At 43.5% G+C, this 19,613-nt stretch overlaps 2 protein-coding genes across 2 annotated transcripts in view; one reads left to right on the top strand and one right to left on the bottom strand.

The window, feature by feature from the left end:
* Positions 1 to 4,400: 4,400 nt before the first annotated feature.
* Positions 4,401 to 17,159, top strand: LOC119455607 (trans-1,2-dihydrobenzene-1,2-diol dehydrogenase). Its single transcript, XM_037717020.2, has 7 exons — positions 4,401 to 4,680; positions 6,217 to 6,328; positions 6,971 to 7,134; positions 8,024 to 8,276; positions 9,786 to 9,910; positions 12,116 to 12,266; positions 14,233 to 17,159. Exons 1-7 carry the CDS (start codon positions 4,588 to 4,590, stop codon positions 14,325 to 14,327), a joined length of 993 nt encoding a protein of 330 aa, XP_037572948.1. The 5' UTR covers positions 4,401 to 4,587; the 3' UTR covers positions 14,328 to 17,159.
* A 375-nt stretch (positions 17,160 to 17,534) lies between these two features.
* Positions 17,535 to 19,613, bottom strand: part of LOC119456723 (A disintegrin and metalloproteinase with thrombospondin motifs 7-like) — a 45,872-nt gene continuing 43,793 nt past the window's right edge. Inside the window, exons 13-14 of the mRNA XM_037718545.2 lie at positions 19,017 to 19,145; positions 17,535 to 17,715 (exon numbers count right to left, since the gene is read on the bottom strand). Of these exons, the coding sequence (XP_037574473.1) occupies positions 17,632 to 17,715; positions 19,017 to 19,145 (213 nt within the window). The 3' untranslated portion in view covers positions 17,535 to 17,631. The remainder of the gene's footprint in view (positions 17,716 to 19,016; positions 19,146 to 19,613) is intronic.

Genomic DNA, 19,613 nt, shown 5'->3' with positions numbered 1-19,613 from the left:
ACGATCTTATTAAATTGCGCGCCTTAGTGGGGAATAAGTTTGATCACCTGGGGTTCTTTAACATGCACCCAATGCAAGTTAGAAGGTTTTTTTTTTTTTTTGCGTTTCGCCCCCATCGAAGTGCGGCGGCCGCGGCCGGGATTTGACCCCGTGACCTCGTGCTTAGCAGTGCAACGCCAAAGCCACTGAGCAACCACGGCGGGTTTCGATGCAGTGCCTTTTCTGCATTAATATACAGTATAACTGAGTAATGAAAAGGATAAGCCTTCTAGAAGCGTGACTTTAATAATTGTCCAAGAGAAGCAAGTGTCTCATAGGTGCATTAATAGTTACATAATCCTTCTGAATGACGCTTTAATATATTCTGTTTTTGAACGGTGGAGCCCTCGTCGTAGCATAATTGTGTTGCAAGTTCACTGCGCATTTTATTGTGTGAGCATTTGTGCTGTGTCACGGAATTTAGCTGGCTGTGCGTGCTGTTTAGTTGCAACGCTCATGGCTTATATAGTGTGCCCCAGGCTAACGTGAGCCAAGTTGTGACGACGCAACAACGTCGGTTTTAAAATCGTATCTTGCAGCGTGTTTTTATAATTTTTTTCTTCTTTGAACAGCTTTGAACAGCTTTTAATTGAACAGCTGGGACACACGAGATATACATGCGGCGCCTTCCAAGTACTCTCTGGCTAGTTTCAATTTATTCAATACTGCAGAGGTACGCCGTAAGATAAAAGTTAGAAGTTAAGGGTTTTTGTGAATTTTTCATTTCTTTGGTGAAGGCGTTGCAATCTCCAATATAGTTTCACGGGGCTTAAGGCGGTGGTCCCACTCCGGCGGCACGAGCCCCCCGTTTTCAGTACTTTTGGAGTAACCGTGGCGGCTCTTTTACTTAGGATGTAAAGTTGCGGTATATACCATAAAAAGCTTAATTCTTGTAGATTCCAACTATATATAATATAAGGAAATTGATTAATGTGATTTAGAAATAAATGCTCAAGAACAAGCATGAGATACATGGTTTTTGCGAACTGTGTCTCAGTTGTGACCATATTTAGAAGAAACTACCGAACTTACTGCATTGCGGCTTGCTCTGTAGCTTTAGGACATATTTATCTAGTTCCTAGACGTAGCAAATTAATTTTTAATTTTTACTTTTTAGATAATTTGCTTTTGAAAATTGCCAAATATTGCAATCTTCTGTTGTAAACAGCCCGGCAACTACATGCTCAAGGAAGCTAAATTTTGGATAAAGTAGAGTTCAAGGAATTTACATTTAGGACACAAAATTTCATTAATGTAACTTTATTAGTTAGAAAGCGCAGCTTCGCAGCTTTATTACCTTCCCGCAAAACTGGGCAAAAATAAAACCAGAATTCTAAATATTGCTTATTTTCGGCCGCATTATTAGGAAAACTAATAAAGTTACACGAATGAAATTTTGCCTCCTAAATGGAAATAGCTTGATCTCTACCTTATCCAAAATTGAGCTTCCTTGAGCATGTAGTTGCCGGGCTGTTTACAACAGAAGATTGCAATATTTGGCAATTTTCAAAAGCAAATTATCCCAAAAGTAAAAATTAAAAATTAATTTGCTACGTCTAGGAACTAGATAAATATGTCCTAAAGCTACAGAGCAAGCCGCAATGCAGTAAGTGCGGTAGTTTCTTCTAAATATGGTCACAACTGAGACACAGTTCGCAAAAACCATGTATCTCATGCTTGTTCTTGAACATTTATTTCTAAATCACACCAATCAATTTCTTTATATTATATATAGTTGGAATCTACAAGAATTAAGCTTTTTATTGTTTATACGACAACTTCATATCTTAAGTAGAAGAGCCGCCACGGTTGCTCCAAAAGTACTGAAAACGGGGGGCTCGTGCCGCCGGAGTGGGACCGCCGCCTTAATTACTTGAAGTCGTCGTGAAAAATACTTTTCCAGTATCGCAACTTTCACGTGCGAGTGAGTGAGGCGGATAATCATACGCTAAATAGTAAGTGCTTAATTAGTTGGCGCAGCCCGACACTTCATGCGCGAAATCTTACAGAAGCGCAAGATTTATAGATACATGTCTCATTAATAACGACGCCGTCGACTGGTGCATCAACATTGCTACTAGATGGACACAAGTGGAGCATGTCATAAGCAGCAAGGCGGCGCTTCTCTCTAGCCGTGCCGTTGCTGTTTGCGCTCTATGTCGTGAAATCAATTAAGTATATTTTTACGCACTGGCTAGGTTTGCGTTCTGCATTTGTCAAGCGCTTTCAACATTCCGCTTTCACAATAAACATTTACATAATCGCTGTTATGATGAAGTGACACGTATGACCACGCAGGTTGATGGTTGAGAACCAAATGCACCGCCACACCCAACACCGCGCCTGGCCTTTATTGTTTTTTTTTTTTTTTGGTTATCAGGTGGTTCTAGCCGTTGAGCTGCCAGTTACAATACACAATAGTCACGATGCAATAATGTAAGCCAGATTACAGAAATGCTCAGCAATGGCGAAAGTTTCCAGTTCTAAATATACTCTGTTGTATTCTCGCCCGGCTGCCATTCTGGCAATTCCAGTGATGGAATTGATTTCGCTCCTCACTGCAACTGGCAGCTGCAATTGCCCGACAGAGATGGTGAGGGTAGTTGGCAGGCCAATAAACAACTTTGTTTAGAATAGTAAGCTGTTGGGGTAGTTGTTTTGACATATCTAACGACATATCTTTGCTCTCTTGGTATCTTTTATTTTTATTGCGATAGCAATTATATGGACACTCAAAAGCAGATTTCTGCCGTCGGCGTCGCCGTCGCCGTCGGCGTCGCCGTCGCCGTCGCCGTCGCCGTCGCCGTGAGGTTCCGTATGACGTCATTTGGAGATGAAATCGTCGACGCGCGCCGAACGCTGTATGTGCGAGTGAAAGGGCGCGAGGGGCGCGTCTTTCACGGGGAGTGAACGCACGGCGGAGAACAAACGCGCGTTCTGCGCCGTGCTCGCTTAAGGGCTGCAGAATTAGGCGTCTCGTTTCTCCTTTACAATCACCATATATGTAGAGCAAACGCGCCTTCTTCAGACGCGCGAGAGGCCGTGGGGGAGGGGGAAGGAAGGGACGCGACGTTTAGCTGCGGCACCAAGTGCCTATTTATATGAGAGGCTCCAGCAACAGTCACCAACGCCGCACGCATTTAGAGCTAACGCGGGCAAAACGCCGATGGCGTCGACAACAGTTCTGCGTGTTGTTGCTACCAAAGCCGCTCACCTTACTTCGTATGAGATTGCTGTGTTGCTATCGCATTCATTGCTTCGCCCTTAGGGCGAAACTGTGACATTTTTTCAGAACACTTCAGCGCTCCCCTTTTGCAAAACGTTGTTTACTTGAAGCGTACTCGTTCCTCGTGCATAGCAGAAAAGAGTAACATTCAGAAATATGTGTAAGTCAGAACGTCGTGTCTTACAACTATCGAAATCCCCACGCGTTATATAAGATAGGGAGAAAGCGGGAGTGGTAAACATATTTATGTATGGCCTCCACAGCTGTGGTATGGCGCAAACCTACGTTTGTTTATTTCGTCAGCTTATACACATGTCGATTGGCCCCAGCTGCCGTTCATTTCGCCGCAGTGCGCACTTCGCGAAAACGAAACATGTCACTGTGTTATTCGTTGTCTTTAGCTCGGTATTTCTGATTGATTTTTCTTCTTTTATTCAAGCTCGCATGCTTTTCCACATGTAAATGAAACCATCGGCCGAGCGAGCATGTTCGGGCATGTTCCGACTGCGCCCGTGCACTTCAACTTGTACTATTGTTGACAGCAGAAACTTCGGTGTGCGTGGAAAATGGAAGCAATATGCCCTCACAGCTGCGTAGTTCTAGTGTGTACATAACAGCTGCTGCTACTAGCGCAGCTTACGTGCTACACGAAGAAGGAAAAAAAAATATAAAGCTCGCTGTCAACTGCAGCGGTGTGCTTCTAAACGCAAAAAGCTGTAAGCAGGACATGCCACGAAGCCAGAATGCGCACCTCGTCACGGCTCGACGGCGTTGCCAAGAAACAAGGAAATGCTGCTTTCATAATAGGCTAGCTGTACCTCTAATTTTATCGCAGGATAGAATAATGAAAAAAAAAAATACCACAGGTGTCCTTTTCTTTTTGTTACTTCTGACCACACCGTACAACGCTATCGTTGCGAGGCCGCGTGAAGGTCTCTCGCCGGCTAACCTCGTCGGCGGAACGCGTTTGTCAACAATCTCCTTTCCTAGGCGAAGAGGGGAGCCGGCGAGGGGGCCCCTTTGGCGGCAGCAAAATACCTACAGCGACGTCCAAAACGCTTTGCGTACCGGCGCGTCCCCTTCGCTCTCTCCCTCTTTCGCTGCGGAGAAAGAGTGCCCCCTTTCCCAGAATAAGCACAATAACGGCACGGCTTTGTGGCCGGAAGCAACGTTCGGCTTCCAAACACTCCGGGGACGGAACGATTATCTGCGCGTGGTGTTCTGTGTGCTCTGCTGCGCGCCGGCTTGCGCTGTGAAAGACGGTTCGCGTTGAGCTGGTTTGGTTGAAGTCGAAGCGACCGTTTCTTGGTAGAGCGCCGACCATGGCTCCGACTCGCTGGGGCATTGTGGCCGCCGGCCGCATTTGCAACGACTTCGCCGACTGCCTTAACAACCTGCCGAGGGATGAGCACCAGGTGAGTAGGGTACAAAGGCCCAAGTTCTTGCCGCCTACGCACCCAACCATCGTCATCTGAAGAAAAGCGCTGCGTAGAAATGCTTTCGAATTGATGGAAAGTGCAGTCTGTCCTTTCTCGTTCTTAGGGGCAAGAAGAAGTCTTGCGCCACCTAATTGCGACAACCCTAAATGCAAATTATTATTATTACTGGTTCTACAAACAACCGAACAATCAAAGTAGAAGAAGAGGAAGTAACTAGCTGGTAACTACCACAAAACGTTTTGAGTTACAGCAGCAACAGGAAAGGGTAACTACCACGAAATGTTATGTGGTTACGACAATGACAAGAAGGGATAACTACAACGAAATGTTTTGAGGTTACAACAGCGACAACAAGAAGGGGCACAATGCCTGCTTAGTTTCGGGAGCAAAGGAATAGGAAAATTCGTTGAGCTGTGTCCGTTAGTTAGTGAAACATAACCCGTGCTCCTGCTATACGCTGTAGCTGACGTGTATTTGTTCGTTCTGTGTTGTGTCTCCCAAGCAGAACACATGAACACCTTTTATGGGCAGGCAGGTTAAGGAGATGAGATAAAAAAAATGGTGAAGGAGGCGTGAGAGAAAAGAAAAAGCAGAAATATTGAAAACAGTGAAACTTTTCCTACGGCCACAATACGTAACAGGGATCTACGGTAAAAGTCAAAGTATAGTTCACTAGAGCAAGGGGTACGATAGTGGAATGCAGTGCGATTGCAGTGCAATTTACGAGTGTTTTGTGCATTTGTGTTTATTTCTTTTATTGCAAATGCTATGTTTCCCGATTTGTGTTTACCGGCGTTGCAACAGCCAAATGTTTACGTAGGTTAGTACGTGAATGGACAATATTTCCTACTCTGCAACAAAAACTCCTGCACATCATGTGTTCGCGCCGCGGCATGTACACTTCAACGGAATGTTTGGCAGCGTGATCGCTGGCGATGATATCACAGGTAGCTGCGGAGTTTCCTACTCTCATCGTTAACTCTCCAATTTTCGTGGACACTGCAGCTTCTTTGCATCATACTTTAACACTACTATCGTCACTGTTTTTTCACGATGGGTGGTACATGGGCGGGCACGGCGCAGCCTCGCCCCTGCAAGCATAACACGAAATCGTGTTGCAGCTTCGTGATCAGTTCTTGCTGGCAACGATTCTCAAAGGCTCTATTTTGTTGGCAACGAAACCATTTAATGGGAAAGTTGTCGTCAAATCGAATGCCACCCCTCTCGCCTTACCGTTCTTTGTAACTGCGTCACTGAACCTTTCAGACGCAGCACTGGCGACCAAGTAAACATGACAACATACCACAACGCGTTCAAGACACATGCATGATCGGATATCGCTAGTGCACCGTCGCGTGACAACAGAAAAACGATACCGAACCGGTGCTGAGAAATAGACTAAACACAAACGCCCGTTGCAATAACCTCCGTTGACGTTTTTCACTGAACTTAGCCTGTGTGATTACTGTAATGGTGATAACTGCATTGGTTGTTTTCTTGGCTTTCACTCAGATTGTGGCTGTCGCTGGAAGAGACGTCGAGAATGCGAAGAAGTTCGCCGAGCTGCACCGCATCAACAAAGTATATTCGACTTACGAGGAGCTGGCAAGGGACCCAGATGTGGGTAAGAAACGGAAAGCACACGCTTTGAGACACCAGTGCTACCAGCGCAGCGGTACTGTCTATAGATTTGGAAACACTTAGGGACAATATATATTTAGAATATGCGTGATTTACATTCTCTTAGCCACGTCTGCCTCATAATTTGTCATGCGCTGCTCAGTGAAACATTCTAGTTGCAATACGAGTTATTAATTCAGGATGCATAATACCTAATAGATAATAACGAAAATGCTTAATTTGTTCTCAATATAGACTAGTACTATTCTCAGCAAGTAGGTTTCACGTTACCGTTGTGTTGTTGTTTCTTAATAATTGCACACCGATAGGAAGGTAGGCTACAATAATGTCGACCATTCCTATACAGAGTTGAAAACTACACGCACACATATTTCACAAACAAGCAAAGTCTACAAAAATTACTGTAAACAAGAGAAAAACAAGTTAACTGTTATGCGCACAAAAAAAAAGGTGATTGCTAGAATCGTCTTGCGTAAAACATGCGTAAAATGACTCGTCAATGTAACGAGTTTTGATGCACAAGAGTACCCCCTGTCAAGCGAAGGATTTGAACAGGCTCTGATCGAGTTACAATACAGTTTCCAAACAGTTGTAGCTCGAGTCAAATTTGGTGCTTTTTGTGCAGAGGTGGCGTACGTTGGCTCCCTTCACCCGGACCACTACCCGACTCTGAAGCTACTCCTGGAGAATGGCAAACACATTCTCTGCGAGAAACCCCTCACCATGAACCGTCGGGACACCGAAGACATCTGCCGAATAGCCAAGGAGAAGAAGCTCTTCCTTATGGAGGTTTGCATGCGAGAAAATGCGTATCTGTAGCACATTAGACTGCTCAAATAGCTCCACTGTATTTTGTACTCCGGAGTCAATGATCTTATGTAAGATCAATTACACGTGGTCAAACGGAGGACATGACTCTATTAGGAACACTTCAGTTAGACTAAATCAGCTCTCGGTTGACCGAACTTCGTTTGTGACTGGAATCCCATAACAGGGCACCTTAAAAGTGCTCAGCCAAAAGGCCACATATCGTAAGAGTCGGTCGGGATATAAAAGGCATCAGGGAAGTCCGGGCCTATTTTTAATTGTTTGAGATTGAGAAAACTATGACCAAATTGTGGTCAGACCATTTTTATTTCGCACAATACTGAGGGTGAATTCTTACACTTTCTTATATTACCATACAGGTCGAAGTGCTGTTTACAGCTTATGCGTTTCGATTTATCATCTTCAGATTTTCAAGGACTCAGATTTGTGCTTCTGCTATCCAGGATTCCTTTATAGTTATACAAGCTTTTCTCTTCGCTCAGCCCAGAGTAAAACGTCGCAGGGTATGTTAAAAAAAAAAAGCTGAAGCACTTCGTAACGGGAAGCCTGCTGAGCGCTTTCACACAAACGCGTAGTGTCGTTTCAGCTATCCGCGGTCTGCCAAGAAAAGGAATCACCGTACGCTATATCGTGCGTAGGTTGCATTAAGGCAAGGTTATTTGTTGCTTTTATTTACAACTTGCTGCGTTGTTTTATTCCGCGAAGAATGAGTAGGATGCATGAGTTGCCCATGATTGCCAGAGTGATTTATTCCAGTGCTATAGTGTATTCAAGTAATTTTAGTGACTGTCATGAGAAATAATGTATGAAAAGTGATGACATTCAAATATTAACCACCGTGACAATGCAGGCCCTGTGGAGCCGCTTCCTGCCTTCGTATAAGCACATGGAGGAGCTCCTTAGGAACGGCACTATAGGAGAAGTGCGCTATCTGCATTCCACATTTGGCTATCCGATGGGCAAACTGAGCCGTGTGTTCATCAAGAAGCTCGGTGGATCGGTTTTGCTTACGCTGGGAAACTACTGCGCCAACATCGTCCTCCAGGTTTTCGGTGCTGAGCGACCGGTCAAGATCAGCGCGTGCGGGGACCTAGCGCCCGAAGGTGCGTTCTTTAAATGTGCTAGCCTTTACTCGTATCGTTGATGCCGTGCTGAATGCGCTGGTTTTCTCCTGACCACTGAAGCTAACCACCATTTGGCTGGAGCCCTGCTTGGCAGGGACGCCATCTTGAAATACTGAATGCTGGTGGCTGATATCCTCTCGCGGAACAGTTTTGCTGCCGCTTTGAACGGTAATGTGGTGGTTTGCACCGCGGCAAGTACCACCTTCCTGCGACTACACCAAGTAACTATTTCTGCTCCATCCTTGTTTTCGCTCTTTCTCGAGAGAGGGAGAAATTTGAGAGCATGCGCATAAAAGACGCATAGGAAAGCGATTTCTTGATTTCTTCGTCTTTTTTTTTTTCTTTGAACACAGTCTTAGAACGACATAATACCGACGTGACTCCTTACAGCTTGGGCCATCGAGTACCTTGTTGCTATGGTTTAAAATGATAAGTTCTGTTATTCAGGTTTGACCAGTGGCTGGGTACCTAACTTTGGGCCTGGCGAAGATAACGCATGGTACTTCTAAAGAAAACGTAAACTGACAGAAAACTACATTGCGAGAAACACGACGGAGAGCGTATATAGTCTAGGCGTTGTGGAGACGGCCAAGGAGCCTATACGCAACCCAGCACACTTAAACGCGAAGGAATGTGCAATGAATACGAAAAAAAAGGCAGAAAAAATATCGATTACAGTGTATCGGGGACTCAGCCGCATCGGGGTATGTGAAACGCCTTGTTCGGGCTGCTGAATACGTATGATGTAACACATGATGTAACAAGATGCAGAAGTGACATATATTGACGCATTACACAGTGTACATGGTTAACTTATGATACAGCCAGTTGGGCCCCTAAAGCTAAATCTATCATCGTCCCCTCGGGCTATTTCTGGACCCTACGTGTCGAACGGAGGGGGGGGGGGGGGGGGTCGCCATAGCCGAGCAACCATTCAAATTTATGCAATAAATTGCGCACCTGTAAGCGTTTTATCTCCTGATGAGCAGAGGTTTGACATATTGGTAGAATATACCCACTATGGCACAACGAGTTCTCTCAAATGCTATCCTTCTCGCTCGGATCGACAAACGCTCTGCCGAGTGGTGCCTCTCTGAACGATGAGCCAGAGGCTACACGAGTATTTAGCTCCGATTCCGTCATGCCTGGCGTGACAACAGAGCCATATATGCACACGACACGTCGATGGTCGGCAGGTGGTGGGCGCTTGCCGCAAGGTCATCGTCGCGCTCGTTGCCACGGGCACACCATAGTGTCTTGGGATCCACTGTAATCAAATCGTGACACCCCTCTGACAAAGTGAAGCGGTTTACTACGTATCTCGCGCACTAGAGGGGAGCCGCCGGCATTCAATCTTACGGGTAATTCCCTCCTTAGAATTTCTTCTATATTATTATTATTATTATTATTATTATTATTATTATTATTATTATTATTATTATTATTATTATTATTATTATTATTATTATTATTATTATTATCTTGCAGGCGTTGACCAGGCCGTGGCTGTGGCAATGGAATATAGTGGAGGCCGGCTTGCGACCTTTGCGTTGTCAGGCATTGTCAAATTGCCGGGAACAGCAGAGATCGTTGGGACAAAAGGCAAGATCACCGTAAGTGAATATCCTGCTTAGGTATAGTAAAATGACCCGCCATGGTGGTGTAGTGGCTATGCCGTTGCTAAGCCCAAGAGTGCGGGAAGAAATCGCGGCTGCGGCGGCCGCATTGCGATACGGCAGAAATACAAAAAAATACCCGTGTACCGCGCTTTGGTGCACGTTAAAGACCCCCAGGTGGTCGGAATTATACCCCACTACAGCGTGCCTGATAATCATACCATGATTTTGGCTCGCAAAACCCCAGATTTTATGAGATGATCAGATAGCAGTTCTAATTGACTACTTCATGCCGTTCGACTTTCCAGTCACCGTGAGCAGTGCGATTTGTAGAAGCTCTGCCGAATTCAGACAGTGTCACATGGATCTTGGTGACTTGCTTTAAAAGTACAGATATGATGCGCCGCGGTGTGCGTTTGCAACGCATATACGGGGCTGTCATGGTTCGTGATAGTCTACACAACAAAAGATGGCCGCAGCTATCCGCATTTTGCTTTCAAGTGACGTTGATCGCTGCGGTTATTTACACAAAACGGGTGATGACAAGGCACACCGTTGTTTCCTTGTCTGGCGTTTTCCACGCCCGCATGTTAAAGCAAGCCGCCTATAACTCAAAACATGAAGAACGAGCCATGCAATGAATGCTGCGTTTGGGTGATGTTAGATGCCTCTGGCAGCAAACGCGGACAAGCTGGCCATGTGGAATTAATTAGCTGAACGCAATGTATAGCTGCCGCCTGAAAATGGAGATAAGGGTACGAAGGCATATGCAGGGGACAGGTTCAGACTTTATGCTGTCATTAACTTAGGCTGTATTAGAAATCACTTCTCCGTGTCTGTTTCTTGTGTATTACCTGGTTTTTAGCTGCTTTATGTTGTGTGTCTTGTGTCCATCAGGCTATGCATGATCAGAACTATGCATTCTTAAGCCTGCGCAATATTTGCAAAGCCTGCTTAAGTCACTGCAGTGGAAAGGCGGCAATATGTCATGTTTTGAAAAAAAAAAAATATTGCATTCACTTCAGAACGACAACAATATGGCCTGACATCTGCAGTCAGCCGGATTCTATAAAACTAAGAAAATCCGTGCTTTATGTCTATACCGTAGTTCAAAGGGAACTTATATACCTGCTGAATAATTGCTTTCCTTTCATCTTTTGAAATGTACGACCTGTAACGTGTACAGCCTGTTCACGCGGCTGCGGACTGCAAGTCAGAAGCCGAGAAAATGCAGTTAGGACGTCATTTCCTCATCACTCATACAGATATAGTTCGGCTTTGATGTGTTAGGGCTGCCTGCGTGTCGGTTGACAGCTTGTCGTGCCTACTACACATGCGTGTTATATTGAGGCCTCTCAAATTTTGCGAGCTGGATAGCTCTCAGCTTCGAAATACGGAAAGGCAACACTGGATTATTCCCGCACAGTTAACCTTCCAATGCATGGGCAAACAATGACATCAACGTCTACATCAGCGCCTACAGCAGTGTCCACATTGACATCAACATCCCAACTAGATTGATATGGTTGAAAGGCGTACCTGAAATGGAGGGGGCAAAAAAAGCGTTTTTCTTTCTTTTCCATTTTCTTACGCATGAATGTTGTCGCCTTTTACAGCTATAATAAAGCGTTTGTTAACGCTGCGAGTGGACACAGAACGTGTTTTTGTTTCAAATTTGCGGTTAAGGCAGTTGCTATAGCTTTAATTACCTTCCTTATCTTCCCCTGTCCAGTATGTGCTCTTCAGCCTGCGGTCTTTTTTAAAATTATGATTTACATTAAAATATAGGCCAGGAGTAAGATTTCGCGCTAGCTCTGCAACTAAATATCTGATTTGGTGTGCCTGTTTAGCTTTGCATGTGAAGTTGTGGCCTTTTATACGAAAGAAATTAAAATATGTATGGAAGTCTTCGTGGCCGTATGGTGCATGATGGCTGCATTTTACTATTATATGACCATAAAATACACATTGTAGCGTGCTTTAAAACCTTTCGTTCACAGTAGGCCATTACACTTACTGGAATGTTCTCCGTGAATAGACAAAAGAGAAACCAATTCTGCAAAAGACGGAATTATCTTGCGGTTTTTGTGTTGCTCTGTACGGTGCTTGGTTGCCTTTTTTTTGCAGCACTTAGGCTGCATTCTGAAGTGGTGATTGGAAAAGTGATTACAATGTCTTTGTCTAATATCTTTCACCTCAAAGCTCCACCCACCATTTCATGCGCCAACTTGCGTCGAGTCGCCAGCCGGAAAAGTCGAGTTCCAACTTCCACCAACGTCCGTGCCTCACAACTTTCCCAACACAGCTGGCTTGCGATACCAAGCCGAAGAAGTGAGGAGATGTTTGCGTGAAGGTGAGAATTCACACACACACACTACCGACGCCCGTGATAATAGTTTTCGATAGCTTCGCATTTCAGATTTTGACAGTAAATTTTCTGCTTGCTCTTGTTCCTCTTTGGTTGAGGTTCTGTGCTGTGACCACGATGTCCCAAATTCCGAGGAGGTACTTAGCATGCCGTCGACTCTCACAAAGGCATCAATCGGCACATTTTAGCACAGCAAAAAAGTGCAACATCTCGTAGGCATCAAACGATAATAAATAAGGTAGGGGTTACATACGGCTAGCTCTCTATATACCTTTATGATCGACCCATACATTCAGCAACTTATGCTGCTACAAATTTGCAACGAGAACGCAGGAGCTGGAAATTATCTGCTGCAGCGCCTTTGTTTCGTGTTACCTGCAGTTGTTAAACAAAGGCATCCGTGATCTACGCACGCGTTTACGCTGCAAAAATTGATTTTCAGATTTGGTCGCCTGCAGTGGAGCTATTATAATGTCAACGAAAGAATAGCAAAATTTGTTGTAATCGTAGAAGCTCGCTTTTGTGAGTTTTATAACCGCTGAGAATTAAATAGGAAAATTAGGCATCGTAAGTAGATATTTTACCAGTTATCAAACACGTGGCGCCATTTTTTAATGAATTTCAATGACATCAAGTTACGAATCGGGGTTTGACGAGTATAGGTGATTCTGATAATTTAACTTTTCTTGTCCTTCGTCCTACAATTATGCACAGCGAATCTATAAGCGTTGTAGTCTTAATAGGAACACTCCATATTAAAGGGAACGTAATGGTTTACAATACGTGCGTGTTGCACTGGGGTATAAGTTATCAAGCCGTAATTTTAACGTATTAATGGTAGAAAAACGAAAACTTAAGAGGAAGTCTCGCAAAGCTTGTTGCTGGGCAGGTTGGTACATCCTAATGATCTCCTGAGGGCGCAAAAACATGTACATGAAATGTATAGAGAAGAAAAATGAAGGGCGCTTTGTTTGTCTATCTCCTATTTCTCTTCGCTATACATTGCATCTGCATGTGTTTGCGCCTTTCAGGCAGTCATTAAGAGCAAGCTTTAGCTCGGGGTCAACCCGATGCCGCCTATTCAAATACATGTAAAACGCCGAAATGCATTTATGAGACAACACCAGGACCGATTTGAATAAACTGTGTTGCCTTTTAGAGAGAAAGCTGAATTCTGAGAGTGGAGGCAGCAGAATCTTGATTTAAGACTTGAAATTGTTGACAGAACATTCCCGAAAAGTAAGCTTAAAGAAGCTGAGGCCGGAAGGTTACACATTCATACATCTGCAGCAAAAACAGCTGTCGCAGTTTCGCAAACCGCATACGTTAAGAATGTGAAGCGGACAAACTTAAGATATGAATTTACAGCTTATGTTAAATTGTTACAATGTTTACAAGGGTTTGGCGAAAGTGCTACTCCCAGATTAGTGGCATATTTCAGAGCAGTGTATACTATAACAATTTCCTCCGTTTTAGATGTATTATTAGGTGCAGTTTAACAAACATTGTGATATTTTCCGTAACCGAGTAAGATATTTGTAAACATGATTGTCGAGTCTTTTTATATTTCGCAGTTCAATAATTTTTCTAAAAATTATGATGGTGTAAATAAAAAATCTTCCTGCAGTCACTATATATTAACATTTTCTTTTAAATGCGACAAACATAATCACATGTGGTGCAGGAGTTGCCTGAAATTTTTTTTTCTTTTCCTACGTACTTAGCTAAAAGATCCCGAGCTAAAGCTTCCTCTTAACATGGTTCAATCAATTGGTTTCAAAAATAAAATTTCGCAGATTGTTCCTACTTTTTCGCAAACCATGTGCTGACTGTGGAAAACAGATGCTTCTGACCTGCGATAGGCTTAAGAATTCATAGCGCGTAAAATCCATCCTGCTTGCATCCAGCATCTGCAAAATGTTTCTCTTAATTTCATTTTTACTTTTTACAGGCCTTCTCGAAAGCCCTAAGATGACACACCAGGATTCATTGCTGATCGCGGAAATGCTGGATGAAATCTTGAAGCAAGTCGGCGTAGAGTATTAAGACAGTGGCAGTATACACCAAGGAACGTTCCATTCCATGATTATCTGATTGACGGCCCACAATTGTTGATTGTCCGAAAATTTTCAAGCGTTCTTAATGCCTATTTTTTGGCATTCTTGCTTTTCGATAACGTAGGCTTCAAGTCTTCCATGTCACTTTTGCTTTCGTTAATGTCTTGCTGTAAACGTTGATCGCGATTCACCGTTGACTGTGCTGCTGAGAAGTTTAAATATGTTAAACAGACTCAGCAGACCATTCCAGTCAATAATAACACCAGTCGCCAGATACGCCATGTCGCCAGAATGTTGCAAGTTCATAAGACCAATAGCTTGAATCTGTGCTTCAAAATTATTAGCATGAAGTAGCTGAAGCCTACGTAATAAAAATGCATTGAAAATGCACAATGTCCTGTTGTGCAGTGTGTAAGTAGCTTTCAAATTTGGAATTAAGAAATGTAGAATACAACCAGCGACGAAGGTAATCTTCGGCGGCTTCCATAAGATTTGGCCCCGTCCAAATTTGCACAAGTTCAAAGTATTTGGCTTTTTGGTTCTATTGATTTTGTAATCTCGTGACAATTCATTTCTTGCATTTTAATACGTCATTCTTCGTAGCTGGTCGAAAATTTTCAAAATATTCAGTTAATTCATTTTTCATTTCTGGGCAATGACTCCATCTAACGTACGAGCGTGTGACGCAACCGAGCATATGATATATATCTTTATTTATGCTACAATAAGTTAAAACATTGACAAGTTTATTTTTTCCTATGGGGGATGTTATCGGTTAATGAGAGCGTGATATTAAATTTTTTTCACTGCTTTGAAATGTACATTTGGACGATACAATCTTCTATTGCTTACGCCGTCATTTCTATTGAACTTCGACCCCCGTCGCATATTCGGCAACAAACGATTGCAGCGATTCTGACGCCAACCGCCGCAGTTACATTAGTCCAACAACATAAAACTGCTGACAGCGATACAAATTTCTATGATATGCTGAATATGCTAAGACTGCTTAGAACAAGAGCTGCCTCCACAATGCAAAAGAAACTCTTTTGGCATCTTCCAATAAATTGAAGAACTGCGAAAGCGACAGGTAAGAAAGGTAAATGACATCGGTGGCAGTCGGCTATGCCACTTCGCGCGATGCATTAATTACTGTATAAATTTTACTAACAGCCCAGATTTGTTGCGATTGCCTAAATCGTCTTGGCATATAAAAATTGTAAACTTTTAACGATACTAAGTAATTTTTTAGATAAAGATATTTCAAAAGGTAGAGTATTATGGTTAATCTAGCCCACGTATAATGTATTCGCTAATACTGACCAAGATTAGATGGCTTACTTTATTGAGGTCTTTTGTTTATTAAGAAACAAAATTAAAAAAAACGAGAAATTTTGTTTCCTTTCGTCACGTACCCTTAGCTTTCGCAGCCTTGACATTTTAACGTTTCAGCTTAAACCGATATGTGCAAATGTAGTTTATTTAAAGCGAAGTTATTATTGCCTCTTCCCCGTGATTTGGGGTTCGTCGTCGTTTCCGCGCCGGATATATTTGGGGATATACATCGACAACTAGGACCACTGGCTATGTGCTGGCTGCTGTCTTGCGGTGTAGACAATTCGGGCCACTGGGTATGTTGCGTTGGGTATGTACCCGAACAGACAACGTCGGCATTGGGTATGTGCAACTGGGTACCTGCTACAATGTTTGTGCCCATACCTGGCCAATACCGCGAGTTGTAGGTGCCACTGTAACACAATGGGTACGAAGCCGTAAATGTATTTAAATATACGTCGTACCGCTCTGGTGCCATACACCTCTCATCAACATTCTTCTCTGGACAAGCATCACACACATTGCCTTTCTCCTCGGGACGCAGACAGCTAACAGCCACAGGCGACGAGGCTGTGCCCGTGTCAGCTGGTATTGCTGCTACCCCGCTAACTCAAACAACCATGGCGTCATATAGATTGTATCATGGCGTTATATCTGCGTGTTTATTCTTGTTGCTTTCACATTAGACATTAGAATGTTCTACTTCGAGATGCTGGCACATTGCGATTGGCCGATTTGTTTCTGCCCTTTAATGTGATGATTTCTCCACCAGCCCTCTGCAATGGCCCCAGCGCGGCTGCAGTATGTATGTATGTATGTATGTATGCATGTATGTATGCATGTATGCATGCATGTATGTATGTATGTATGTATGTATGTATGTATGTATGTATGTATGTATGTATGTATGTATGTATGTATGTATGTATGTATGTGTGTATGTGTGTATGTGTGTATGTGTGTATGTGTGTGTGTGTGTGTGTGTGTGTGTGTGTGTGTGTGTGTGTGTAGGTGTGTGTGTGTGTGTGTGTGTAGGTGTGTAGGTGTGTGTGTGTGTGTGTGTGTGTGTGTGTGTGTGTGTGTGTGTGTGTGTGTGTGTGTGTGTGTACGTATAAATGCAAAAACAGTGGGTGCCACTTGCTGCATTGGTCCAACAAGTCGGCAAATATATTATAATTTTAAATGAAGAATTTGATAACTGAAAAGCAGAGATAATATTTTATGAACGTTGAAACTGCTTGTGGAATCTAATATGTTATGTATACTGCTGATCTCGTTCTTTCTGCAGTAACTGCGCCTTCTTGGAGCATATCTCGTATCTGGCAGTATATGTTGCATGTGTGCACTGAGGCTCAGCAGCAAAGTGTGCTAAGTTGCACCTCTTCTTTTTAACCTATGTTGAAACGCACACAAAACATTCAACACCTGTACTTCTACACAGACCCCACGCTGCCTTGAACACTCTAAACAATTGTTTATTTTTAAAATTTAAATAAAGTAATTGAATGGTGACAGAAATAGAGAATTAAAACGATGTACATTTGTTCTTTATTTGGATACGTCCAGGTCGCGCTCTAATGACTATATGGGGACCACAACAATGGAGACGTACAGAAACAGAGTTCCCAGTAATGGTTCAAAAAGGTTGATACCTGGAATTCTTTGTATTTGTGTGTTTCTCAAAAATAAAGGTAGGACAGTAGGCAAAATAATAAGAGCTTGGTGGCGCAACCCACCACCCCGTTTCAAAGGGGACGCTCATAGCATCCATCCATCCATCCTGCTTCTCTTTAGAACGATGATCTACTACAATGCCGGGCTTGAATCAAACGAATCTAGGAAATGAAGAGAAAGATGCTACTTGACAGAAAATTAATCGAATATATTTGACCTGTCAAATTCTGGACGGGACGCTGTGGATGGCGTGAAATAATGTCTATTTCCTCAATTTAGTTATTTCACAAGACAGATACCTCCACGTCACTTTCAAATGTCCACATGGGTCGATTCCTGAGAAGGGTACATTCTCCGTTTATGCACATCTGCAACATAAAAACATTCATGTTACTCGGTTGATTGATTGACTTGTTGTTAGAACAGATCTTTATAGTACTGCGCGCGATGGCATTGAATTCTCCTCAGTGCCGTATTGTAGTCATGCGGATGCTACTAATGTGATATATTCGCGACTCGCGATATCTGTGGCGCCATTAATTCGTGTGCATCCTTTTTTCATGAATCAGCCTGAAATTTTGGACAAATATGACGCTGATGATCCCTGATGAATTACGATTAAGTGTATGTACAATGAAAGTTATTAGAGTGCACTGAAATTCTCGATCATTGCGGTGAGCGTCGCACGAACAGTTTACAGGGCAGAAAAAAAATTCTTGTCTCCATGATTAAGCAAATGAGTAATCTGAAAATCACTAAGGTCGTGGTAGTTTCATGAAATAGAAAATTGTGGTACATCTGAGAGTAGCACGGAAGTACAAAACAAACCCATACGGGTTCCTCAAACAGAAAGCTCCGCAGTTGATAAAAAATTATATAGTATAGTCTGGTGATCGAGCCCTACACTATATTCGCGTACAACTTCCTGTGTAATGAAGGAAATGATGGAGGCAAAGCTCACACAAGTAAGAGAGCTCGTCAAAAAGTCCAACAGTCTCATCCGCGTTAGTTTGAGCTGGGGAATATAAAACATGAAAATTTTATTTACAACGGCAAAATAAGACAGATTACACCACTGATTGGTAAATTTCATTTATTTTTTCTGCTTTCTTCTTCCCCGTTTGGGCAAACGCGAAACTGTCGCACTTGAAATCTGCGCTGATTCCTCAGCTTTATGCGCCAAGAAACAGAAATTATTTTCAAACACTGCTCAACTACTTGATGCACCAATACATATGCAGAATTTTCGCCCCTGTAGCTAATCACTTCATTGCCACAGAAAGGTATCCGCGAATGTGCCATTTCTTTCCGGGGTCAGTCACACTACCAGCTGGGCTAACCAAGGTGCTGACAGATGGCAAGGCGAGAGGAAATAAGCGACAGCTCGAACAAAAACACCGGACATGCAAATACTATCTGTTGAATTACGCGAGGTGAAAGGAGTTTTCTGGCTTGAAAAAGTATTATCCACCGTCCAAACCCAGTTGGTTTCAACTATCATTGAAAAGCGGCAGAGAAACGACTGAAGTTTATAACTGCAAAATTTTCTGGGGAGCCCACATGGGTTCCTTTTGTAGCTTCGTGTTACCTGACATGTAGAACGGTCTTCCCTTTCGTGATTGTGAGTCAAAAAAGGAAAGAAAAGAACATCCAGGTATTCTGAGCTTACCCTGCGTGTGTCCTTTTCGCACACGATACCATCTGGAGCATCGTTGATCATTAGCCTTCCTGGGTTTGCTGGGTCCTTGCAAGTAATCACGCACTTCTCAAGTTTGTATTCTGTGAGGCCTTCCCAAGGCTGAAAGAAACAGCTTAGCTTTTATGCACTGCTATTTCGAATTATTTTACAAAGCGTGTTGGATTATAGCTGCAGATAGAGCGCACACTTAGCGGCAGTAATACCATTGTACAATGATGTAGAGACTTGTCTAGAACGCGCGAGGCCATGTGCGCCGGACTACGCTGGCAACGTCAAGCAATAACAGCTGGTGCTATCGGGCTGAGTGTGAGCATGCGCGGCTACGCTTAGGAAATACCTTGTCTTCTCTCGGCCTGCTGGTCGCCTGATGCTCTGGCATCTGCTTTGGCCTTAAGGAGCGCGGCCTGCGGTGCCGCGTTGTGGAACGAAAACTGACATATCACAATCCGGAGCGCTGTAGACCATTTTCGCGAAGTAGATTGCTCCAAAGGGAATGAGATGGCGCTACCCGCGGCGCGCCAGGCTTTGCCTCAGGCGAAAGCGTGCAGAAGCGCCCGAATGCGAAAC

This window comes from Dermacentor silvarum, chromosome 6, assembly GCF_013339745.2.
Source record: "Dermacentor silvarum isolate Dsil-2018 chromosome 6, BIME_Dsil_1.4, whole genome shotgun sequence".
Taxonomy (NCBI): domain Eukaryota; kingdom Metazoa; phylum Arthropoda; class Arachnida; order Ixodida; family Ixodidae; genus Dermacentor; species Dermacentor silvarum.
Note: the sequence above shows the minus strand (reverse complement) of the source record. Positions and strands in the feature narration are given on the sequence as shown.